This window comes from Sorex araneus, chromosome X (assembly GCF_027595985.1).
Source record: "Sorex araneus isolate mSorAra2 chromosome X, mSorAra2.pri, whole genome shotgun sequence".
NCBI classification, from domain to species: domain Eukaryota; kingdom Metazoa; phylum Chordata; class Mammalia; order Eulipotyphla; family Soricidae; genus Sorex; species Sorex araneus.
Window position 1 is genome coordinate 137,422,340 of NC_073313.1, and position 27,487 is coordinate 137,449,826.

Sequence of the window (27,487 nt, forward strand, 5' to 3'; positions counted from 1 at the left end):
AACCATTTCACATTGCTGACAATTAAGAGATATTAGGTTTTGGATTTTTGTATGAAGTCCAGCGAAAATTCTGCCAGTAATTGCATCACTTTTACTTCCCTTTTGTGGTGCTCATATGATGGAGAAGCCTGGAGAGAGAAACCCTGCCCTGCTGGCAGCGCATTGGCCAGTGGCTCCAATCACAGTCTGGAGGCATTTCTGCGAGCTGCTCCTGTCCAAAGTAGTTCAGTTGCCTCGGGGATCGAGCTCGTGCAGCAGCGGAAAAGACCGTACCCGTGTGGCGCTGTGCTTAAATACGGCAAAGGGCGGGTCTGGCAATCCCGCCCCCTGGGATCTCCTGGGCATCCCGCTGGTACCTGCATTCTGTGTTCTAAAAACCGGCAATCACCACGCTGTGCCCAAGAGGGAAGGGTTAAGAGAGAAAAACCCTGCCCCGCTGGCACCGCATGGGCCAGTGGCTCCGTTCACAGTCTGGAGGCATTTCTGCGAGCTGCTCATGTCCAAAGTAGTTCAGTTGCCTCCGGGGTCATGCTCGTGCAGCAGCAGAAAGCAGTAATCTTAACACCTTTAAAAGCATTATAACAACAGGATATCTATATTACAGCAATGTTTGAGAGATATCAGGAAAAATCTGTCTAACAAGCTAGTTCAGCAACCATTTGAAATTTATACTGGCCATATTTGAGATTCTGGGGTACATGCCATGGAATATATGTATTTATGTGTGTGTGTAAAACTTTTCCTAATCTTTAGAAATTCACCATGTATTAGGAAAGAAAATCTGTAGAAAATGTAGCATAAAGTAGACTGTATATACACGGTTGCTTCTAAGTATATATATATATATGTATGCTGGAATTAAATGAGAAAGGATAATTTATATATAATTATATTAAATTGTCAAGTAAAAATACATACACAGGGATAGAAAGTGGGATATAATATATTCCTTTTGATTGCCTGTAGTAGAGTAACATTAACAGTTCTGTAGGAAGAAAGATGCTATAAGTTAGGTAAAAGTTTTATAAAAATAAATCTTAATTTCAAAATGTTTTAGAGAAGGTAACTTTTGATGAATATTTGTTATGTCTCTGTATTTGTATTAATTGATCTGTAAACTAATTGTGAAGGTGTTCTGCTTTTTTATTCTGCAGGGCTTAAAGCCATGACTCTGAATTTATTGGGGGCATTCATTGGAGTAAAGATTTGAAACTCTGTAATAGCTAAAGAACTGCTTGCTTTCATTTTCAACTAGGTTCTTCAGGCATGGCCACTGATAGAAAAGAGGACTTGTTGGCATGGTCATGCAGGAGGTGGACTCCACACAGATCCAAAAGAAGGGGTAAGAGCCAGTAACAAGTAACTGGAAATTCTTGTTGATGTTTGTGCTAACATCATGTTTGTGCAATATATAAAAATATATTGGCATGGGGCTAGAGCAGTAGCACAGTAGGTAGGGTGTTTGCCTTGCACGCAGCTGACCCGGGTTTGATTCCCAGCGTCCCATATGGTCCCCTGAGAACTGCCAGGAGTATCCCCTGTGCATCGCCAGGTGTGACCCAAAAAAAGCAAAAAAAAAAAACAAACAAAATATATTGGCATATAGGTAAGAGACAGATGTAGAGATTCAAGATTATTATATTTCAAAATATTTCAGTTGACTCCTGTATCTGCCGATTTTCTAATCTAAGGCCATATGACTTGACCATGGCTTCAGACATGAGATTTTTCTCAATTGAAAATTTCAACTTCAAATTTTTGTTTTTTAATTTTAAATATCATTGGTTAAAGTTATTGTGTAATCTAGCCTTATAATTAAATAGTAAGTGAGATTTAATGTAATTTGTCTGTGTGTGTGTCTTTTGATGTTATTCAAAGAGTCAAAAATATCTCCTAGCTTTCAGGTAAACCATCAGCATCTTACATTTTTGTTCATATTTTTATCACTGTTATTATCACACAGCTAAGTGAAACAGTAGGGCCACTGAAAATGACATGACTTACTTGTACTGTACTTTTTTTAAGATAAGAAAATGGTCTTGGTATACTGCTATTCATTTCTTTATCTGACCATCTTCTCTGCATTTGCTTTGACTCAAACTTGGTATGTGGTATCTCTGGGTAGAAGTGATATTTTCAGGGTTAGTGGTTAAGTTAGTGGTTAAGTGAACAAATTTATTATGAAGTGTTCTCTAAATGATAGAGAGAAATATTATTTATTTTATTGTTAGATGATGGTTGGTAAGAGCATATCTCCAGTATTTCTCTATGTGTTTCTTTGACCCCCTGTGTAGCTCCTTCCTTTCACAAAAATCAAAACTTACCACATATTTATGTTATAACCTATTTTTGTATACTGCTGTTCTTCATGACTGTCTTTCAAAGAGCAAAGTAAGATAAAATGCACATAAAACATTAATATAAAAACAATATAGTGATATTTATTCATCTATGAAATAGTCTGGTATATGTGCCGGCTTTCATGATTATCTGTCACCAAGACTTCTTAAGTAATGTTGGCAAATACTGTTCCAAACACAACCAAAAATATGTTCACTAGTAAATAGAAAGCAGTCATTTTTCTGAGTACCAAACTTCAAAATAGTTTCTTTATTCTCCAGTAAAATAAAAAAGTACAAAAATAATTATACTTTATATGTAAAGTATACTTTCAGTTTATAAACACACAAATATATTTGTTTACTTCTTTATCCTTTGTATCCTGCTATCTTTATGCTAGTTTAGCATTGTGAGATAAAATGAACCATAGAATAATGGAGCTTGAACTCTGCACCAAAAGAAAGATAATATGGTGTTGTAGCTAAGAAACTAATAAGCTCTGGAGCCAGACTGCCTGGATTTAATTATCGTCTCTATCACTTTTTGGTAGAATGACCTTTAGCAAGTTATTTAATATCTGAGTACATCACTTTTCTCATCTGTGGAAAGAGTGCTTATCATGCCAAAGGGGATTTGAATGAGTTGCGCCATATGAAATTCTTAAATAGTGCATGACGCATAATAAGTTTTCAGTGGATATTAGCTACTGTTATTATAATGTCCTGTTATCAGTCATTATACATTTATTTAAACAATGCATATTGAATGGATGTTTTTCGCTAGCTCTCTGCTAAGTACTGTGGATGACAGTCATGAGTAAGAGGGTACCTGTTTTCCAAAAACTTGATAGTTTAGATGTTCTAACATCTAAATCAAGGACACAAATTATTCAGAACTTAATGTAAGGACAATTTCCCAAACTTTGATGTGGTGTGTGTTTGTGTTAGAAACACACCATTGATTGAATGCTTTAAAATTTGATAATGGAGAAGTCAGATTGTTTTGGTATAAATCTTGATGAAATTAGAAGTGAATAACAGTTTTCAGTATTAAAAGTGGAGGATTAGGGAAATCATAGTATGAGTCTCCAGGTCTGATAAAAATCAGTGGATACAGACCAGTGCACAAGAATGCCTGTATGATATGGAGAGGTTGGCTTATTAAATATATTTTTTAATTTTGTTTTGGTTTTGGATGGTACTCAGGTCTTACTTCTGACTCTGTGTTCAGGGATTACTCCTTGTCGACTCAGAGGACCATATAAGTTACCAGGGATGGAACCTGGGTCAGCATGTGCCACGTGCCACCCTACCTCCTGTATTTTTGCTCCAGCCCCTGGACAGATTGTTTTAAAACTCTGATTTCATCTGTCATCAAGTGATCTTTTTTGGTTTGTTTTTGAGCCACACTCGGCTGTGCTCATGGCTTACTCCTGCCTTTGAGTTCAGGGATTAGTCCTAGTGGTGCTTTGGGGGACCATCTGGGGTTGCCAGGGATTGAACCTGGGTTAGACGCATGCAAGGCAAGTGCCTTAACTCTTTATTATCTCACTGGCCTCCTATCAAGTGATCTTATAATTTTTATTAGATTTATCAAATTGACTAAAGAATAGAGACTTTACTGACTGGCCAATACCAGTCAGTCAACTTGATATTTTTTTCTCAATTATAAATGATTAAATTGATGGTTAGGTACAAATCTATCTCTTATGTAGCATAAACCATTTTTCCTTTGGGCCTTTTCACTGGTTAATAAACTCTTCCATTGTGTTTTCAGAATAACAGAGTTTAGAAGATAAACATTGAAGTATAGAGAAAATAACAATAATTATAAATGTCTTCCTGACAATTAATGTATCTTTTTTTCTCCCATTCACTAATTCACTATACTTATATCCCCAATAATGTGGGAAATATTTTTCAAGTTACCTTTTGTATTTTTCTGTTAGACATTTAAGATGTCTTTTGAACCAACTTATCAAGCTGATGTTATTTCTAAGAGTGTTAGACTTAGGGATCAAAATTATTTCTTTTATTGAAGTTAATCATCTTGGATTAAATAGAAAATTCCCTGAATACTTTATTATTCCTGGAATTGTGGGCATTTCTAAATTTTCTGCCAGTAATTTTTTAGGAAGACAACACTTAGTCCGAGGCCCATACTTATGCAGGACAGATAAGAGTCCACCTTTTTTTGTTTTTTCACTTTGCCCACAAGGAGTTTCTTTCTATACCAGTCCCTTATTCTGTGCCTTAGAACTTTTCAGGCTGTAAGAATTTAGGATTGCCTGTAAAACAGAATTTTGCAGCACTGTTTACAATACCCAGAATCTGGGGGAAAAAACGAGTGCCCGAGAACAGATGACTGGTTAAAGAAACTTGGTACATCTACACAATGGAATACTATGCAACTGTTAGAAAACATGAAGTCATGAACTTTGCATATAAGTGGATCAACAAGGAAAGTATCATGCTAAGTGAAATGAGTCAAAAACAGAGAGATAGACATAGAAAGATTGCACTCATCTGTGGAATATAAAGTAACAGAATGGGAGACTAGTACCCAAGAAGAGTAGAGATAAGTACCAGGAGGTGGGCTCCACGGCCTAGAAGCTGGTGTCACATACTGGAGGAAAAGGCAGCTCAGATAGAGAAGGGAACACCAGGTAAAGTGTGGTTTGAGGACCCGCTGGGGATGGGAGATGTACGCTGAAAGTAGACTATAGATCAAACACGATGGCCACTGAATGCCTCTATTGCAAACCATAACACTCAGAAGGAGAGAGAGAACAAAAGGGAATGCCCTGCCACAGAGGTGGGGTGGTGTGGGGGGATGGGATGGGGGGTGCTAGGGATACTGGGATCATCAGTGGTGAGAATGGGCACTGGTGGAGGGGTGGGTATTTGAGCATTGTGTGCCTGAAACAGAAGCGTGAAAAGTTGTAAGTTTGTAACCGTACCCTCACGGTGATTCACTAACAGAAAATTTAATAAAAAACAAGTGTTTTAGATAAATTCATCAGAAAATAAAGTGTGATTTGGGAGTCAGAATGATAATACATGGCTTAAGGCCTTACGTATGATTGACCTCATTCAAATCCCTGGCACCACCACATGTGGTCCTCAAAGACCACCAAGAGTGATTTCTGAGCACAGAGCCAGGAGTAAGTCCTGAACACCTTCAGATTTTGCCTGGACTATGTTTGCCTTCCTTCCCCCACCTGCAGAAAAAGAGAAAAGGTGATTTCTCTATCTTTATCATAATACTATTTTCTTCTTTTTTATACTTCAGTTCTTAGTCTTTCTTATCACAGCCCAATGGGCTTCCTTTCCATGAAAGGAATTATCCTCTAGAAAAAATGGCTCACTTCTGTACTTAACAACCTTTTTTGTTTGATAGGTAGGTAGTTACCAACCTAAGAAGTAAATCATGTATTCAATTTATTTTTTAAAAAATTATTTTATTATTTTTAATTAATGTATTAATGAAAAATTTTACAAGCAGACTGCTCTCCATGTACTTTTAACTATTTCCTGTGCTTATCTACATAACTATCAGCTATAGGTATTGACTTACAGATATTTATGGCAGTGAGGAATTGCTTCTCTAAGATCACGGTGTTGTAGGCTTCCAACCATTGACTAGTCCTCCTGGCCCCTGTTATCCTTGGCCTTGGGTATTAATCTCGTACTAATTTATTTCATATCCCACAAATGTATGTAGTCATTCTATAGCTATCTCTCTCCTTCTGACTCATTCACTCAGCATGAAACTCTACATGTCCATCCATTTACAAGCAGATTTCATGACTTGCCACCAGTGACTTTGGACAGGAGCTGAGTGGTTATTTTTTTTAATTTTTAAAATTTTATTGAATCACCATGAGATAGTTACAAGCTTTCATGTTTAGGTTACAATCTCACAATGATCAAACACCCATCCCTCCACCAGTGCACATTCCCTACCACCAATATCCCGGGTATACCCCCCCCTTTCTCACCCTCCCCCTGCCTCCATGGCAGACAATATTCCCCATACTCTCGCTCTATTTTTGGGCATTATAGCTTGCAACACAGACACTGAGAGGTCATCATGTTTGGTCCATTATCTACTTTCAGCATGCATCTTCCATCCCGACTGATTCCTCCAGCCATCATTTTCTTAGTGAAGAGCTGAGTGTTGAAAGTAGGTAAAGGGATATATCTGATAACCTTTCAGTATCTATATTGAAAACCATAATACCCAGGGGGGGGTAGAATGAGGGAGGGAGAGAGAGAAGGGTAGAGGGAGGGAGGGAGAGAGAGTGAGAGAGAGGGAGGGAGAGAGAAAAAGAGAGAGTGAGAGAGAGAGAGCGAGAGAGCACACGCCTAGCATTGGAGTGGGAGGGGAAAACTGGGGACATTGATGGTGGGAAATGCACACTGGTGAAGGAACGGGTGTTGGAACATTATATGACTGAAACCCAATCATGAACATTTTTTTAACTGTGTATCTTAATGATGCTATTAGAAAAATTAATTTTTAAAAGTAAAATATGATATATCTCAAAAAAAGATCACAGTGTCAAATTGAACACGGCTTCATATAAGTATTGCAGTTTGTGACTTTGTAGTTATACCTTCTAAGTCAGGTGATTTAAATTTTGGTTTTGACCCACTGTGCTTTGATTGTGCGCTTTCAGTTCCCAGAGTGCAGGTAGGTATTCCTCTCTCCAGTTGTTTCTTATCTGCCCAGTTCATAAAGCTGATAAAGCTATGTATTAGTGCCAAATAAGTTAATTCTTAATAATCTGCCTAATTCTGTGATGTTAATAAAATAAATATTACATATATCACTTGGCTGTTAAAAATTTGTCTTTGTGCGTTAGATAATTTATTAGTAAGTATTTGTAATAATTAACTGTTATATTTAATAATTAAATTTATGAATTAGTTAATCTATATAATTAATTATTAAATATCTAGTATAAATATGAATATTTATTGAACTTTGTTTCTGGTTTCTGGTCTTAGTTAAGTTTCTCTCTCTGGCATCTGCTATTTTCTTTTGCTTCATCTTGTTTTTAGTATCTTTCATCTTCTTTGACAGCTCTTTGATGTTTCAAAACTTTTTTCTGTCAAACTAATTTCTAGGGGGAGGTGTAGAGGGCATTTTTTTTTACCAGTTGAAGATCTCAGCAAGTCAACTTGAATTCTTCTTTTGTTATCTTTGGGTTTTGTTTCCAATCTGTTTTCCTTTAATTATGGCTAGCTAACTCCCTTTACATGTAACTAAAAGAATTAAGACTGTTCTAAAAATCTAGTATAGTGCAAGTTTTAAGTATTTATAAAGCTTCAGATTATCAGTTCTATGTTTTAAAGTTTAGACTATTTAGCTACAGGAAGAACAACACATTGTTAGTATTGGAGGAAAGTAGTTTTATTCCTTTACAGTCATTTCATTTTAAAATTAAAATTTTTTACTAAGGTTACCATGATTTACAAAGTTATTCATGGTTGAGTTTTAGGCATATGATTAGTTTCTTTCAAAGATACATACTACATAGTTTAATAGAGCTTCTCTTTTATCATGATATCTTCATCACAGCTATTTTTTGAAAGTCACTGTTACTGTCATCCCGTTGCTCGTCGATTTGTTCGATCGGGCACCAGTAACGTCTCTCATTGAGAGACTTATTGTTACTGTTTTTGGCATATCCAATACGCATGGGTAGCTTGCCAGGCTCTGCCGTGCGGGTTCCATACTCTCGGTAGCTTGCCGGGCTCTCCGAGAGGGCCGGAGGAATCGAACTCTGGTCAGCCACGTGAAAGGCGAAAGCCCAACCGCTGTGCTCTCGCTCCAGCCATATTTTTTGAAAGTAACTTTTAAAATTTATTTGCTGTAAAAATAGTATACAGGTTATAGAACTTTAAATTTTCTCTATATAAGTAACTTTCTTAAAGCAAACCATCATGATTCAACCTTTAGCTCCTTAAGGAATTTTGATCCTTGAGAAAACTTCCTTTACTTAAATCATTATATTTTAAAGGTGTATATGTGCTGTATTGCTTAGTCTGAAAATGATTATTTGATATAGAGATATTGTCTGATTTAGTCTCAAGATTGTAATCATATCTTTTTATCTTTAGATAATCTTTTTTTTCATTGGGATTGCCATTAGGTGTGTTTATAAAGTAAACATGGTTTATAAAACTATACATATCATCTTCAAAACCATCACAGTTCATTTTCTTCTAAATAGAGTGAATTGCTTTTTAGGATCTGTAGTATGGCCTCCAATTCTATCAGTTCTTGTTCACTAAGGTTAACAGCAAAAAAAAAGTTAATTTTTTTCACTGCTTTACAATTTTATGGAATTTGTGTGGTTTAGCTTCATACCTCTAGATAAGTGGAATTATCACCACTCCCATCACCAATGAAATTCTAGTGCCATCCAACCATCAAAAAATGATCCTTTTTTCATCCTTCCCCTACCTTAGCCCCTTATGGTAAGCATTATAGTTTTCATGGAGACTAGGAGTTTGTTTTGTTGTTTCTTGACAGTTCTTTTATTTGTTTTAGTATACATGTTAATGAATCTATCTCTTGTCTTTCATGTCCTTACAATATGGCTTAATCACCTCAATTTAAAATTTTTAAACCTACCTACCTACTGAAATGCTCTTTAATTTGTTCTCCACTTTCTAGAAACTACAGTTTTCAAACCATAATTTTTCCAAATTATAACTGAAGTCATGTATTTTATAGTTTAATGGACTCATGCATGATTACACAACTTCAGAACTCATTTTGTTAAATGAAGTGGTAACATTTTATGCATTATTAATCCAAGTAGAATAATTTTCTTCCTCTTAGCCATAACGTCTATATGTGTTCATATTGAAAAAAATTTATAATGTAAAAGATTTAGAGGAATGTTTCTAAAGATAAAAGAAATGGCCCTTTAAAAATGTATATCCCGATCAAGAAAATCCAGACAAAATTGGTGAAATGGAAAAGTGATTAAAATACTCCAGTTTGTGTTATGATGCATTTAATTATCTTTATTTAGTAAAGGTCAGTTGGAAAACTGAATTTTAGAATCATAGCATTATTCCTCTTTTAAAAATGGCTTGTACTCATGTATACATGCATAAACATGCCCCTTTAATAGAACATGCCTGAGTATATGTGTTTGTCTGTCACTGTCACTGCCATCCTGTTGCTCATCGATTTGTTCGATCGGACACCAGTAACGTCTCTCATTGAGAGACTTATTGTTACTGTTTTTGGCATATCCAATACACACGGGTAGCTTGCTAGGCTCTGCCGCGAGTGCTCGATACTCTCAGTAGCTTGCCGGGCTCTCCGAGAGGGGCGGAGGAATCAAACTCTGGTCAGCCACGTGAAAGGCGAAAGCCCAACCGCTGTGCTATCGCTCCAGCCCATATGTGTTTATAATGTAAAGTATTAAAAACCATATTTCATCTTTATTATTTTTGCTATATTTTGTTTTTAAAGTGGTTTAGGAAGGAAGTCCTATTTTTCAGTACAACACAGATAGTTTTATTTATGCCAATAAACTTTCTAAAAGAAACTAGAAAAGTAATTTACTGAACCTCCTGGACAGAATAGCCAAAATACAAAACTATCTTGTATCATGTTGAACTAAGTTTCTTATATGTTGACAGCCTTCTACATTCCTGCTTACAAATATACTTAAAATTGTCTTTTACCCCTCAAATGCATTAATTTTTTCCTTTTATATGTAAACTACACAAGATAAAAGCAAACAAAAAGGAGTATAAAATTCATCAGTGAATGTATTTACTCAGAGTTACTGCTGTTTTCAGTTTGGAGGGTATTGCTTCTCAGATGCATCTATCCATTTTTATGCATGTGCAAACCGTTACCTGTACCATGTGTTTTATGAAAAATAAGCTTTTTACTCTTCTTTTTTCACTTACCATTTCTCTCCCTTCCTTCCTCTTATCCTCTCTCCTCTTGTACTCCTTATTGTGTGTGTATTTTTGAATGGCTGTATTATATGTATTGCTGGAATTTGTTTGGCCAGTTTCCCATTGTTGTTTATTTAGGATGTTTCTATTTTCTATTAGAACATCATGGGAATAGACATCTTTATTTTAAAAAAAATCGGGGAGATAGAGCCACACACCTGTCTGTGCTCAGGAATCACTCCTGGCCATGCTCAGGGAATCAGATTGCTAACAGGGAGCTAACCAGGGTTGGTCGTGTGCAAGGCAAGCTCTTTCCTCCAATGCTATCTCTCTGGTCTGAGAACAGACATTTTTGTAGATAAGTTTTCATTGAATATTTAGTGAATATAAGCTTTGTATTCTTGGTAATTTATATTACCCACTACATAGATTATAATAAAGAGCTCATAACTGAAAATTGATTACTCACATGGAATTTAAATTCAGGGAGGAGAAGAGATGTTAATCGAATAATTAAATTGCTTTACATATTTATATGTAAATAGTTTATAAGTGAAATGGCTACTATGAAAGAAAATAATACTGTTTTGTGAAACAGTACAGCCAAAGATCCTTACTGGATATAGCACCTCATCGAGGAAGTGCTACTTGAATTGGCAGTTAACTAATTAGAACTGACTGAAGGGTCATTGGTATCTCAGAGGCAGTGTCCCAGACATAGTGAATGGTATTGTGTAAAGGTTCTGTGGCAGGAGGTATTATCAAATGTTTGAGAAAGTTAAAGAATATGTGTATAGTAAAAGCAGTTAAAAAGCAATGGTATAATAAATTGCCAAAGAGATAGAATGGGCAGGTCACGAACAGTCTCATAAGACACATTAGGAGGTTTGGTCTTTATTTAAGAGTAATGGGATGTTGTGGAAAAGTTTTTAGTTGAGAGTAAGAACTAATTGCAGGATAAACCAGGTGGACACAGAACAGCATGGATGGAGTGAAATCAATTAGGGGGCTTTTCATTGGCTGACATACAGAAATGAAAAAAATAATGCAATTATTCTTAGAGTATATTCTTAATTATTGTTTAAAAAACTCCCCAAAGTGAAATTCTTTTTTTTTTTTTTTTTTTTTTTTTTTGGCTTTTTGGGTCACACCTGGCGATGCACAGGGGTTACTCCTGGCTCTGCACTCAGGAATTACCCTTGGCTGTGCTCAGGGGACCATATGGGATGCTGGGATTTGAACTCGGGTCGACCGCGTGCAAGGCAAACGCCCTACCCGCTGTGCTATCTCTCCAGCCCCAGCCAAAGTGAAATTCTTGACCCAAAGAGCCAGCGTTTTTATTTCGTTTTACTTTTATTTTACATATATTTGGTGCCTCCCAAGCAGTGCTCACAGGACAAGGGAGCATTCCCAGCGATTCCTGGTCAACTGGACCGGTGATTCAGTGCATTTACTTGAGGGTGCTGTGCTGTGAAGTCCCTGGTGCTGGGAATTACCTGGGTCACTTTGGCAATACTTTGGGGACCATGTGCCTGGGATTGAACCAGGGTCAGCTGCATACGAGGCATGTGTCTTAACCCCTATACCTCTGGTCCCCAAAAGGTAGATGTTAAAAGCTTATAGTAGATAACAGATGGCTTCTCAGAAAGCTCTTTTCAGTGTACTCTACCGTGAACAGTGTTTTGTAGCGTCCATGTCTATACTGCTTTACCAACAATGAGCACTTCTTCCTCCCCTTCTAACACCTTTTCCAGAAATTAAGTAAATACTTAAGGTTTAAAATTTGTTATTTTAGCAACTTTTTTTTTCTTTTTGGGTCACACCCAGCGATACTCAGGGGTCACTCCTGGCTCTGCACTCAGGAATTACCCCTGGCCGTGCTCAGGGGACCATATGGGATGCTGGGAATCGAACCCAGGTCAGCCGTGTGCAAGGCAAACGCCCTAGCCGCTGTGCTATCACTCCAGCCCCATTAGCAACTTTCTTATATGTGTATTTATCTTATTTTGACTTTAGAAAGTATAGTTTCCTTTCTTAATATTTTTCCACTAAAAACTAAAACTGAATTAGAGGGTTAATGGAAATGTTGCCTTGGGAACATGGGGGAAAATGTAAGTTGATTTAGATAAGACTAAGCATGACTGGAAAATTGGATTTTTATTAAAAAGTTTAAGAATTCAACCCCTGTTCTATGTAATAAAACCTAAAACTTTTATTTTCCTTTTACTAAATACTTTATTGGAACTCTGTTCTATCATAAGTTTGAACTTAAGACCCTAAACTACTTTTAAATCTTTTAAATTTTGATAAAAGAATTTGTTATTTAATAAAGAATTCAAAAGTATATAAATATTTTGGCCACCAATATGGAAATATAGAACTATGTTCGAAATCTTTTCTGTTTTTATAGCTAATAGCTGAGAAATGAACATAAAATGTATTTTCTGCTGAATAACATTTTGGTAGTATAAGGTTGGCTGTGGCTGAAAGTAATGAAGAGAAATAACTCGTTTTTGAAATGCAATTGAAATAGTTAATTTTTATCCAAATACTAGATTTAGAATAAGTTATATCTATAATTTTTCATCATTTTGCTATTTCTGTGATTTTAAATATTGAACATAGTTATATGTAAAATGGCATATTACTCACTGCTTTTTTTTCTTTCAATAGTTAAAAGATGTCGATACTCGGAAAATCATAAAAGCAATGCTTTCTTACGTATGGCCCAAAGACAGGCCGGATCTGCGTGCCAGAGTTGCCATTTCCCTGGGATTTTTGGGTAGTGCAAAGGTAAGAATAGGAGGATTATGAATTATTTGTTGCTATAAGTTAAAAATGATACGATATTTCCTGGTAATGAAACTTAGGGCTAACTAATAATAGCTTCCACTATGTGGGAAGCATTGTCAACTCTTTCAACCCTCACTTTATATATATAACTCTTTTAAGAAAAATGTTATTGAACTAACATTGATTTATAGCCCTTAGATTTTAGGTATGCAGTATTATGATTCAATATCTGAATGTGGCAACATAACACTTCTTTGCAGTCAGCAAAAATCACATGGTAATAGTGCCTGATTTATCTGTGTATCAGACTTTTAACAGCCTCAGCTTAATGAAATTCTCTCCTGAAATCAGAGTAAAATACAGAATCATTGGTTGTAACAACTCACGAAGAACTTTATAAAAAGTTTCAATGCCATTTTTGCCTTTTTTTCTTTTTGGGTCACACCCAGTGATGCTCAGGGGTTACTCCTGGCTCTGTGCTCAGGAATTTCTCCTAGCAGTGCTTGGGGAACCATGTGGGTTGCCAGGGATTGAACCCGAGTCGGCCGCATGCAAGGCAAACACCCTACCTGCTATATACTATTGCTCCTGCCCCTGTTGGCTTTTATTAAATACATATTTCTAGTGAGTTTGGTTACAGTTCCAGTAAATTAAAAAGAGAATGGACACATTTTAAATGCATTGATAGTCATGATAGTCATACAATAACAATGTAGCGTCAAGAGAAAAAAAAAACAGGAAAACATTAAAAAATGAAACCTCAAAAGCTAGGAGTTTAGGTACCATTTAACCATTTTGTATAGGGGGTTTCTATATCTTAGCAGCCTCCTCAACTTGTCACTGTACCTGAACCTATTTTAATAATGCAGAGTTGTAATAACTATTTCGAGTTTCCAAGATCCTCTGTTTTCAATTTATTTAAATCTTAAAGTCAGTGAAGTAATATATATCTTTAGGTACAGTATATAGTCATAGTGCATTTTTAATCTCTGGAGTAAGAAAATGGTTTTCTGTACCTTACTAATAAACTCAGGCAAATTTTTTAGTCTCAGCCTCAGTTTCCCAATTTGCAAAATACGGTTATTACAAGGCTTAAGCAAATCAACATATAAAAAGATTAGAGCAGTGCCTGGCAGTAAAGTATGTTTGTTAAAATGAATTACAATGTCCATTAAAGAATAGTTCTAAATGTATGCTAATGTGTAAATGAGATTTGACTATGGTTGACACTCTTACCTATGAGGGTTAACATATTGTCTTGGATCCCATGTCTTTATTTTTATATCATGTATGTTCTCTTTATTCCTATTCAAAAAATACATTGAGGACTTATTATACAAAGTAATGTCCTTGGCTCTGCAAGGCACTCAAATTTAAATAAATCATATTTTTCTCTCAAATCAGACTGGATAAGGCAAATTTTATTTTGCTGCCATACTACAAAATAGGCCATAAATGAATTTTTTAAATTTTGAGTTAACAGTTGTAGCATTTTAAAGACATGTGTCACAATGGTCGACAGTCAGGCAAAGTTTCACAGAAAATGTGATGTCTGCAATGGACATAGATTGATGGGTGGAAATTTAACAGCCTAATAGGACCAAAAATGTAGGGAATGTATAATATGTAAGGAGAAGGGAGTAATCCAGCTTTATTTCAATGAGGGGATAGTGTTCAAAAGTAATTATAAATGATCTTGGAAAGGTAGCTAAAGCTTCTGAAGTAAAATGTATTAACTGAAATAGTACATTATAACTGTAACAGTTTATTGAATTATATGTGGGGAGTCGGAACTTTCATTATGAACGAAAGAGTAATATGGTTAAAATTAGTTTTAAGAAATTAATTTTCCCTGTTATCATATGGATTAGGAACATTTTTCAGCAAAAGACACCAGATATATAGTAAAGGCACAAAACAGTGCATACCATATGATACCATTTTGTTGAAGTTCTAGAATGTAATAAATTTATTATGACATTGTACATCATTTTAGAGGGTAATCGGAGACTTTCCTAGAAAGGAGCATTAGACAATTTTCTGGAATTTTCTGTTTTTTTGTTTTCTTGGTTTTGCGCCACACCCAGCTGTGCTCTGGGCTTATTCCTAGCTCTGTGCTTAGCGGTCACTTGTATCTGGGCTCATGGGACCGTATGAGCCATATGAGGTACTGCGGATCTAACCCAAGTTGGCAGCATGTAACACATGTACCTGTTATACTATCTCTCTGGCCCTGAAATTTCCATTTTATTTCCTTGGATAGTTGCTTCACAATGTGTAATTTATTAACATTTTATAAATAGGACTTTCTTTGGTTGTTTGGGGGTCACATCTGATGATGCTCAGTAGGTACTCCTGGCTCTGCACTCAAGAATTAACTCCTGGCAGTACTTGGGGGACCATATAGGATGCCGGGGAATTGAACCCGGGCCAGCCATGTGCAAGGCGAGTACCCTACCCATGGTACTATTGCTCCAGCACCAGGATTTTTTTAAACAATGACAGACCAAAGTGGTGAGAAACAGAGAGAGAAGATGGTAGCGGCACCGCAGCAGGTGCGAGAGCTGGCAGAACAGTAGCAGCTCTCAGCGCTCTGAAAAGCAGGGCTGATGGAATCTTAAAATTTCTGTGAGAATGACTGTAGGTGTCCTTTGAATATTTTCTCTCAGCAAGAGTTGCTTTTCTTGGTATCTGTATTGCAAACCATAATGCCCAAAAGTAGAGAGAGAGTTTGGGGGACATTCTAGCTTTCCCCCATAGAGGCAGGGTGAAGGCTGGGATGGTGGGGGGTGATACTGGGGACATTGGTGGTGGAGAATGTGTCATGGTGATGGGATGGGTGTTCGATATTGTATGACTAAAACTCAAACATGAAAGCTTAGTAACTGTATCTCACAGTGATTCATTAAAAAGAGTGGTTTTATTTTTTTTTAATTTAAATTTTATTGAATCACCATGTGGAGGGTTACACAGTTCTCAGGATTATGTCAATTATACAATACTCAAACACCCTTCCCTTCACCAGTGCCCCTATTCCATCACCAACCACCCCAGTATACCTCGCGCCCCCCCCATCCCCGCACTTGTAATTGATAAGTTTCACTTCGTTTACGCTTTATCTTGGTTACAGTCCATGTTTCAACACATAACTCACTATTGTTGCTAGGGTTTCCCCCAAAAAAAGAAAAGACAGTCCCACTGTCAAGGAAGCATTTGATGGCTCTCCATTGCTGAGAATGTAGAGATATTAAGTCCCGCTGTTTGTTACATAACTTTTCTATTTTTTTCCCCCCTCGTCCCGCGCCACCGAGATCACGCCTGTTTAGTAATCACCACGCTGCCTGACAAAGGGAAAACAAACCAAAAAAGATGGTTATTTCTCGTCATCAGCCGGCGTGGGGCTCTGGCTTAGTTGATAGTCTGGTAGAATGTCTGCAAGCAGTTTCTGGAACCAAAAGTAATACGCTGGTATCGGCCCCGGCTCAAGATTCCACCAGCGTCCCGCTGTTCCAAGTACATAATAATTTATTCCCTTGTATCCGATTCCCACGCCACCAGGTCCGTGTCAGCTTAATGGACATCATACTATGGTTAACGCCTCGCCGCGTTTCTTCCCGAGAAAGAAGGATATTTCTTCTCAGCCGGCGTGGCGATATGGCTTAGTTCAGTCTATAGAGATGGCTACCACTTTGGTAGCCTTCAATATTTCAGCAAAAGACTTACTATTCTTGTTAGGATTTCCCACCAAAGTCCGACCCGTTAAAAGGGAACCATTTCATATTGGTGATGATTAAATGACAATAGGGTGCGTGGCCATGGCAGCAGCCTCGCGGCTTTGAATTTCTGTATAAAGTCCAGGGAAAGTACAGCCAGAAATTACACGTCGCTGCAAACTTTAACCCTATTATGGTCCCCCCAAAGTCCAACCCATTACAAAGGAACCATTTCATATTGCTGATGATTAGATGACATTAGGCTGCCGCGGCCGCGCGGTTTTGGGTTTCTATATAAAGTCCAGGGAAAATTCTGCCTAAAATTCTATCGCTACAATCTTTTACCCTTCAACAAAAAATTTAGTACTATTGTTTGGAGTTTCCCCCCACGTTAAGCCCTGCCAAAAAGGAACATTTACATGTTGCTGACAATCAAGAGATATTAGGTTGCGCGGCTGCTATCGGTCGCCCAGCTGCGATAGCAGCCGCGCAGTTTTGGATTTCTATATGAAGTCCAGGGAAAATTCTTTTGGTAATTGCATCACTCGCTGGCAGCACCTGGGCCAGAAGCTCCGGGCACACAGTTTGGAGGCATTTTGGGGGCGCTGCTCGTGTCCAAAGTGGTTCAGTTGCCTCCGGGGTCGATCTCGCGCGGGGCCGGAAAGGAGCGTCCCCACATGGCTCTGTGCTTAAATGTCGGCCGGCACAGGGCGGATCCGGGAGTCCCTCCCATCGGCTATCCCGGGCTTCCTGTAGAGTCTAAAAACCGGCTATTGCCTCGCTGTGTTCAAAAAGAAAGAGTTGAGAGAGAAAAGACCATACCCTGCCGGCAGCGCCTGGGCCAGAAGCTCCGGGCACACAGTTTGGAGGCATTTTGGGGGCGCCGCTCGTGTCCAAAGTGGTTCAGTTGCCTCCGGGGTCGATCTCGTGCGGGGCCGGAAACGGTTTTATTTTTTTTAAATTTATTTTATTGAATCACCAAGTGGGAAGTTACAAAGTTCTCAGGCTTATATCTCAGTTATACAATGCTCAAACACCCATCCCTTCACCAGTGCCCATATTCCACCACCAATAAAAACAAAAACAAACAAAAACAAACAAAAAAAACCAGTATACATCCTACCCCTCACCCTCCAAACCACCCCCCCCCGTGCATGACTGATAATTTCACTTCCTTTTCTAAAAAGAGTGGTTTTAAGTGGAACCAAACTGGTGCCTGAAGCAGAGTGCTGGCCAGAGTGGGACTCCCAAGCTGATGGAGCTGCTGCAGCTCTCAGCCCTAGAGGTAGCTGGCTATCACGGTGGCAGAAGTTTAGTGTGAATGAACGGGGCTCTTCAGGTCCAACTTGGCAATACCGCGGAGTGTGGGTCCTGAAATTGAGGGGGCAACCTGGTTCCCACCGTGGGAGGAGGCTGACTCAAGGAACTCACCGCTGACAAGGCGTCAGTGCCACCATTTCTCCCCCCTACCACCCAACACTGCTAGTGCTGCCCGAAGCATATTATAGAGGAAATCCTCCTTGAGTTCCAACTCTGGAGACTGAGGATGGGGGCATGTGCCCCCGGGCAGGTTCTGCAGGATTGCTGCTCTATGGCCCACTCAGAGTGCCCAAGCTATGAATGGTAGCAGCCCTGGCCTTTGTTGTGGTCCCTGCCAGTATGACTCCTGCTTCGACTGGGGTCAGAGGACTGGGGTCACCACCAGCAGGTCAACCTGAACCCAGGCGGGGGGGGGGTGTGGGCAAGGGCATAAGCAACCTGATGGTACCCTTGGCCTTCCTGATACCCCCCAAATTGCTGCTTTGCATCTTACCAGACACCCAACAACCCAGGACCAAGTTTTCCAAGAGATTTAACTGCCAAAACTTAGGTATATGGGAACCACTTCTATAGATACCCTCTGGCTCAGCTATACAAGCTCATTTATCAGCCTTGCTCCAGGGACCCATAAATAAATCAAAAGAGATCAGAAGCTGCATTTAACCTTGGACCTGTGCAAGACTGAACAGATTAGAGTAGATTGGAGGAGGGCAGATTTGCTTGGTGCCTGCCCAAGCAGAAGCCCCTGTGGCAACTTGCTCCCACAATTCAAATTGCCACCATGTCCCTGGCCAGACTCCATCATCTTGGGATGGACCTTACCAAGATAATTAATCAGCTGAAAATTTGGGTAGCAGGTTTTGTAACTGAAATCTCCAGGCTTTCTTGGAGTTGGGATGTGCTACCTTCCCTCACTTCCTTATACTCCTGGAAACACCCACAGTCACCCCCATGAACCACCACCATGTAAGCTCTTCTATTGGCCTTGCTTCAGAGACCCATAAATAAATCTTGGAAGAGATCAGAAGCTGCATTTAATCCCGGAACTGTGCAAGATTGAGCAGACCAGGGTAGACAGGAGAGGGGTGGGTTTGCCTGGTGCCCATCCAAACAGAGCCTTGGCAACTACTTGCATCGACGAGACAAAATCACCACCATGCTCCTGACCAGATTCCACCATCTTGGGACAGACCTCACCAAGATTAATCTGCTGTAAATTTGTGTATGTGGGTTTTGTGCCTGAAATCTCCAGGCTTTCTCCAGGTCCCAACTTCCTGTACTTCCAGAAACCTTGATAATCAGATTCACACCCCAAAGCTGCCACCCAGTTTTAAAAAAGCTACTCCAGATGTACCTTGCTGATAAAAATACTGAACACCTAGAACAAAAACGATGACCTCTTGGCACCTGTATTGCAAACCATAATGCACAAGAAGAGAGAAAGAAAGAAGAATGTTGTCTGCTATAGAGGCAGGTGTGGAGAGGGGGGCTGGGGGGGTGTTCAGAGGGAAACTGGGGAAATTGGTTTTGGGAAATGTGCACTGATGGAAGGATAGATGTTGGAACATTGTAGGACTGAAACCCAGTCATGAACGGCTTTATAATGTTCTGTCTCACGGTGGTTTAATTAAAAAAAAGTGGTGAGAAACCTAAAATAGGGATTCCATTCATTTTTATTCCAAGCATTAATTTGGCAAATATTTACTTGTATGTTACAAAATCAGTGTAATGGTTTGGAGGAGAAATGGTAGCAGTTTGTACTAGAGTGATAAGAGAAGTGGTAATATAGAAGGACAGGATGCTAGCAGTTTTATAAAAATGAGGTAGGGAGATAGCCTTAATGAGATTTACCAAGATATATGAGATACTAGAAATAAAAGAGGGAGATAGTATTCAAAGCTGATGCCAACAGTAAAAAAACAAATATACCTTTGAAGAATCGGGTGGTAGGTAAGAAAGGAATTTGGGAACTATAAAATTTTGGTTTGGGGCAAGTTGAGTTCAGTGTGTTCATGGAACATCAAGATAAGAGACTCTGCTGGGAGAAATAAGTACCAGATTTGCTCCATGGCTTGGAAGCCGGCATCACATGCTGGGGGAAAAGTTAGTTCAGATAGAGAAGGGAACACCAAGTAAAAATGTGGTGGGAAGACCTGCTCGGGATGGGAGAGGCGTGCTCAAAGCAGACTATGGACCAAACATGATGGCCACCCAACACCTCCATTGCTAACCACAGCACCCTGGAGGAGAGAGAGAGAGAGAGAACAAAAGGGAATGCCCTGCCACAGAGAAGGGTGGGGGGGATTGGGTGGGGGGTTGGGAGGGATGGTGGAGGGATGGGTACTCAAGCTGTGTATGACTGAAACACAAGCACGATAATATGTAAATCTGTATCTGTAAACTCATGGTGATTCATTAATTAAAAAAAATTAAAAATTCACAAATCACAAATCATGAAATCCCGTTGATTTCTCAAGCGGGCTCAGTAACCTCTCCATTTGTCCTATCCCTGAGATCTTAGAAGCCTCTCTCCACTTGGCCTTCCCAACGATGCCGCATTGGAGGCTCTTTCAGGGTCAGGGGAATGAGATCCAGCTTGTTACTGGCTTTGGCATGTGGATACACCATGGGAAGCTTGCGAGGCTGTCCCATGTGAGAAGGAAATTCTCAGTAGCTTGCTAGTTTCTCCTGGAGGGAGAAGTAGGTATAAGACATTGTGCTCTCTGGATGTTGGCCGTTGATGGGATTACACACACCTGGGTTCCTCTGCTGGTACCTTCATGCATGAGGCTTGTCCGAACGTGTGGAGAGGGGCCTTGAGCATGGCTGTAGCTAGGTTCCAGTGGTCTTCGGCCGCTGGGAGCTCTGCTCGGGGCAGGGAGGGAAGCTGGAGCCCATCCCTCCGAGGGGCCCGGGGGAAGACAGCCAGGCGTGCGGTCAAGAGACTCTCTTTAAAAAATTTTTTTTAAATTTTAAAAAATAAGAGATTCTGCTGGGAGTACAAAATACAAGACAAGGTCTCTAAGAGCCCAGGTTTAGTGATATTAGTAAGTGATATTTGAAGCAAGAAACCTTAGTGAGTTTACTAACGGAAAGGAACTAAGAGACCAACTGCAGACACAACATTTGAATAGTGTTCCTGTAGGAAACTGAGATAGACAGTAACAGAAATAGGGGAGAAGTAATTGGAGAGGTAGTGTTATTACCTCCAAAATCATCACAATCACGATCACGAAATCCCGTTAATTGTCGATTTCTCGAGCAGGCTCAGTAACCTCTCAATTCGTCCTTTCCCTGAGATCTTAGAAGTCTCTCTCGACTAGGCCCTCCCAAAGATGTCACACTGGAGGCTCTTTCAGGGTTAGGTGAATGAGATCCAGCTTGTTACTGGATTTAGCATATGAATACACCATGGGAAGCTTGCAAGGCTGTCCCATGTGGGCAGGAAACTCTCAGAAGATTGCCAGTTTCTCCCAGAGGGAGAAGTAGGCTACAAGAAGTAGGCGCTTCTGGGAGCTTGCTTTTAAGTCTCTGGATGTTGGCCTTTGATGGGATTACACACACCTGGGTTCCTCTGCCATTACCTTCATGCATGAGGCCTGTCCGAACGTGTGGAGAGGGGCCTCGAGCATGGCTGTAGCTAGGTTCCGCTGGTCTTCGGCGATTTCTCGAGCGGGCTCAGTAATCATTACTGTAATAATTTGTACTAATTACTTAATCATAATTATGTAATTATTACAAAATAATCTAGTTAGATTCCTTTTATTTTTCTTGCCTCCTTTCTCATGTAATAATTTTGTTGAGCACTCCCACAATGAAGTGAATCTTTTTCCTGAAAGAGTACTTAAATTGAAATGCTGAGCAATGGACCAGAATTTATACTTTTTTCTATCTAATTCAGTCTTTTTTTTTTAGGATTTTTTTAAAAAAATTATTTTATTGAATCACCATGTGGAAAATTACAATGCTTTCAGGCTTAAGTCTTAGTCATACAATGCTGAAACAACCATCCCTTCACCAGTGCCCATATCCCACCACCTAAGACAAAAAAAAAAACAAACACCACAGTACACCTCCCATCCCGCCCACCCCCGCACCCCCACCCCGCCTTGTAACTGATAAATTTCACTTTACTTTCTATTTACTTTGGTTACATTCAATATTTCAACACAAATCTCACCATTATTATTAGGAGCACCCCACTAGAGTCAGACCTGTTGTGAAGAGAAATGCGGCCGCGCGGTTTTGTATTTCTGTACTTTAACAACTAAGTCCAGGGAGATTTCTTCCGGATATTTGATCATTGCAAGCTTGTAAACCCCATCTGTGGTTGTCATAATATGGCGGTCCCCAAGCCCTTCATCCCCGGGAAGGGACAGGCGAGAGAGAGAAATACCTTTCCCCTCCCGGGCGGGCATGGGGTCGCAGCTTAGTTCTCTGGCAGGAAGCAATCTGCTAGGAGCAGTCCATGTTGTAGTTGGTTCAGCTGGGTCTGGATTCACGCGGGTGCAGCTGCGGAGGAGCCGCACACGCGTGCGGCCCCTGGGGTCACATTTCGGCAGCGGTGGGTATCTAATTCAGTCTTAAGAGAACTCAACATTGCAAATCTAACTTTGATAACTGTCTGTAGCACTGTAGCACTGTCGTCCCATTGTTCATCGATTTGCTCGAGCGGGTAGCAGTAACGTCTCCATTGTGAGACTTGTTACTGTTTTTGGCATATCGAATACACCACGGGTAGCTTGCCAGGGTCTGCTGTGAACTTTGAGAACTTTGATAACTAAAGATGAGTTTTAGGAAATATTAGGCATTTAAGTAACATGATTTACAAAGCTGTTAATAGAGTTTCAGGCATACAGTAACTAACTCCAGTCCCACCATTAACGTCATATCCCTCCACCAGTGTTTTTTCTTCTTCAGAGAAGTTCTAGGTTTCTTTCAAGCCTATTTCCTAGCAGACACATTTTTGTAGTTTGTTTCTCATGTTTACAATACTGCTAGCTCTAGTGGTTTTGATGTGTACAGATATCTCACCTCTGTTCCACAGCTTCATTAGCCACTCATCTGTCATTGTACGTTTTGGTTGTTTCTGAATTCTAGCTATTATAGTGCTGCAGTGAACATAGGTGTGCATATATCTTTTTGAATAAATGTTTTTTATTCATTCAGATGGGGTAGATACCCATGAAATGGAATTATGAAAGCTACATGAAGCTTTAATCTTACTAATTTTTGAGAAATTTCCATACTGTTTTCTGTAGGGGCATCTCAGACTGTATTCACACCAGCAGTGTTCCTCTTATACCATACTCCTACCAACACAGGTTGTTTATTCTTTTTGACCTACGTCATTCTCACTGGTGTAAGATGATATCTCATTGTCATTTTTATTTGGGTTTCTCTGATAAGTGAATATTGATAGTTTTTCTGTCATTCATGTGTCTGTCTTCTTCAGAGAAGTGTCAGTTCATTACCTCTCTTCATCTTTTGATGGATTTATTGGACTTTTTGTTGTTGATCATTGTGAATGCTTTCTGTATCTTGGATATTGACTCTTGGATATTGGATCCTGGATATTAACTTGGATATTAACTCTATATCTGATGTATTGTGTACAGATCTTTTTTCCCATTCAGTAGGTTGCTTTCAGTTTTAGCCTGTATTTAGTCCTGCAGAAACATTTTAATTTGATACAATTCCATTTATTTTTCTGTTTGTTGTCTTTGCCAATGGACTTTGAGTTCAGAACTCTGGAGCTTCTGCCTTTACTTTCCTCAGTGTATTTCATGGATTCTGGCTTAATATTGAGGTCTTTGATCTACTTTGAGACAACTTTTATGTGAGTCGGGGGGGGGGAGTATAAATTCAGCTTAATTTTTGTGTACATGACTATTTAGTTTTCCCAAAACCATTTGTTGAAGAGACTGTCTTTTTTTGTGGGCAATTTTACTTTATGGAATTGTTAAGAATTTAGTCACCATGAAATTGAAAAGTTATTCATGATTGTGTTTCAGCCACACAAAATTTCAATACCAGTTCTTTCACCAGTGTCTACTTCTCTTCACCAGTGTCACCCCCACTTTGCCTTCTACCAACCAGTCTGCCTCTGTAGAAGGCATAAGTTTCCATATGTTTCTGCACTGTGGTTTACAGTACTATTACTGATAGGGTTTCCCACATAACACCACATTTTTCAGCACCAGCTCCTCCTCCTGGTATAACACTTCCATCTACCATAGCCCTTGCGGGCTCCCTGTTTTATTCTGAAGACCCCCCCCCCACTCCAAAGTGGCACGTTTCCTACTGAAGACTATTCTCATGTTCTTTATTACCATTATCTTTGGGTATTTGTTATTCTACTATTGTTTATTTATATTCCTAATATAAGATAATTCTGTGTTGGTCTCTTTCACTCTAATTAACACCACTCAGCATGACAGCTTCCAGATCCATCCATGTAGCAGCAGAAAATTGCTTGCTTTTTAAAAAAAATATTTTGGGCCACACAGCGATGTTTAGAGGTCACTCAAGGCTCTGCATTCAGGGATTACTCCTGACAGAGCTTGGAGGACCACATGAGATCCTGGGGATTGAACTCGAGTTGGGGCATATGCAAGGCAGGAATCCTGTCTGCTGTACTGCCTCTTCAGCACCCCAAATTGCTTGATTTTTTTTCTTATGGTCAAGTAATAATCCATTTTGCATATGTTCCATAGTTTCTTTATCCACACATCTATTCCTGGACACTTGCTTGGGTTCTTTCAAGATTTTGTTATTGTAGATAATGATGCAAAGAACATCTCTGTCTTTTCTCCATTTGGGTGGGGTGGGCTTCAGGTATATTTCAAGAAGTGGAATTGCTGAGTCAGAAGTTAAAATCCTAGTTTTTTAGTCTCTTTAAACTTTATTATTTTATTTTTATAATAGGTTTTTTAAATTTTATCGAATAACCTTGAAATAGAGCATTACAAAGCTGTTCATGATTTGATTTCAGTCCTACAATGTTCCAGCACCCATCCCTCCACCAGTGTAATTTGTCAGCACCAACTCAGTTTTACTTCCACTACAACACCCCCACACCAGCCCTGCCTCTATGGCAGGCACTTGTTTTCTATCTCTCTCTTTCTCACTCTTATTAGGCATTATAGTTTACAGTACAGATGCCGAAAGTTTATCATGTATATCCCTTTACCTACTTTCAACACTCAGTTTTTGTCCAGAGTGATCATTTCCAACTAATGTCATGATGGACCCCCTCTTTATCTTAACTACCATCCACACCCACACCTTGTGGCAATTTGCAACGATTGAACACACCTCCTGGCCCATTTTTCCTGGCCTTGGATATTAGTTTCATGCTATTTTTTCTATCCCACAAATGAATGCAGTCATTCAATCTCTCTTCCTCTCCTTCTGACTCAGTTTATTCAGCATGATGCTCTCCAACTTTATCTATTTCTAGGCAAATTTCATGACCTCATTTTCCCTAATTCCGGTCGGCTTTTCTACGGCACTCAGGTGTTGGTACCCAACCAGACTGTTAGGATGAGCCTGTGGAGACTGACCCGCAAGCGGGCAGAAACATATGCCCCGTGAAAATGGGCGAGCCATGACTCGTGTCTTCAGACTGGTCTGGACAAGGTTAACATCTCTTCCTTTGGCTTCATTTTAGCTGTTAGTATTACATAGAAGCAATTTTCCCTCTCTCACAGATCCCTAACCCAGCTTTTGAGTACAGACATTCTCTCACATCCCCTTATCACTCCAGGTGCAAGGAACTGTAGCTCGTGCTCCCAGGCTGCTTGGCCTTGCATTCCTCCTTGAAGGCTGTGACCATTGGTGACAGAACAATGTAGCCTTGATGTCTTGATGTCCCTTCTTGTTCCCGTTAATACTTTTTTTTGTACTGAGTGCATTAGATATGTGTACGTTGGATAGTAAATAAAAGTGGCTGTGGGACCCTTCTTAGCCGCTTAGCTGCCAGAAAAGAACAAGGAGCCTCTCCAGCAAATCTCATTTCTCTCGTGTCTCTTATCTCAGTGCCCCGACCGAAAGACTATTCACACAGTGCTCAGGTTATTTCCAGATTCTGGATCTTGTGAATAGTGCTGAAATGAACATACTGAACAAGTGCAGATGGCATTTCTGCTCTGTTTTTTGGATCCCCCTGGTATATTTCCAGAAGTAGTGCTGGGTCAAATGGGAGCTCAATTTTTAGTTTTTTGAAGAATGTTCATATTGTTTTCTGAAAAGACTGGAGTAGTGAAGGCTCAGCATCCCTCCCAGCAGCGAATGAGGGTCCCTTTCTCACCACATTCATACCAGCTCTGGTTGGTCTTGTGTATTTGGATGTGTCAGCCTCTGTTGGTGTGAGATGATATCTCATTTATTGTTTTGATTTGCATCTCCTTGATGATTGTTGATGTAGTGAATTTCTTCTTTGAGGAAGTTTCTGTTCATTTCCTCTTCCCATTGTTTGATGGGATTGATTTTTTTTTGTAAAGTTCTAGTGTCTATATAACCTTGATTTTAACCCTTTATCAGATGGGTATTAGGTAAATAATTTTTCCCATTCTGTGACTGTCTATGTATCTTAGACACCATTTCTTTTGAGGTGCAGGAGCTTCTTAGTTTCATGTAGTCCCATTTTGTTATCTTTGCTTCCACTTGTTTGGTCAGTCTTGTTTCATCTTTAAAGATGCCTCTAGCTTTAGTATCATGGAGGGTTTTGCCTCCATTTTCTTCTATGTACCTTCTGGATTCAGGTCTGATGCTGAGGTCTTTAATCCATTTTGATCTGACTTTTGTGCATGGTGTTTGATAGAGGTCAGAGTTTGTTAATATTTTCCAGAAAGGTAGCACCAGTCAATATTCCCACCCGCAGTGGGTGAGAGTCTCTTTTTCCTAACACACGCTGCAGTACTGGTTATGCATTTTTTTGATATGTGCCAGTCTCTGTAGTGTGAGGTGATAATCTTGTTATTTTAATTGTCATTTCTCTGATTATTAGTGGTGCAGAGCATTTTTTCATGTGCCTTTTGGCCATTTGTATTTTGAATTACCTATCCTGACATCTCTTAAAGCACCTGATATGTTTGTAGTAAATTAACTGTCTCTAGATCGGTGGTTTATTTTTCAGTTCTCAATTCTAACCCATTGGCCAGGCAATCTATGCTCACTCCAGTACCATGCTGTTTTGTTTGCTATAGCTTTATAGTGTAGTTTCGAGTTAGGTATGCAATATAAAGTTGAGCTTTAAGCTCATACTCATTTTTAGCTGAGTACTGATTACAGAATTGTTTTCTATTTTCAAATCCAGGACAAAAATTATCCTGAGCTACTGTACAAGAGGGAATTAGTAAAATGGCTTTCATTCCTTTATTA

General features: G+C 39.3%; 1 protein-coding gene across 1 annotated transcript in view; it reads left to right on the top strand.

Moving 5' to 3' along the window:
- ABCB7 (ATP binding cassette subfamily B member 7) overlaps nucleotides 1–27,487 on the top strand; it is a 149,287-nt gene that overhangs the window by 51,825 nt on the left and 69,975 nt on the right. Inside the window, exons 3-4 of the mRNA XM_004620914.3 lie at nucleotides 1,256–1,342; nucleotides 12,951–13,070. Of these exons, the coding sequence (XP_004620971.1) occupies nucleotides 1,256–1,342; nucleotides 12,951–13,070 (207 nt within the window). The remainder of the gene's footprint in view (nucleotides 1–1,255; nucleotides 1,343–12,950; nucleotides 13,071–27,487) is intronic.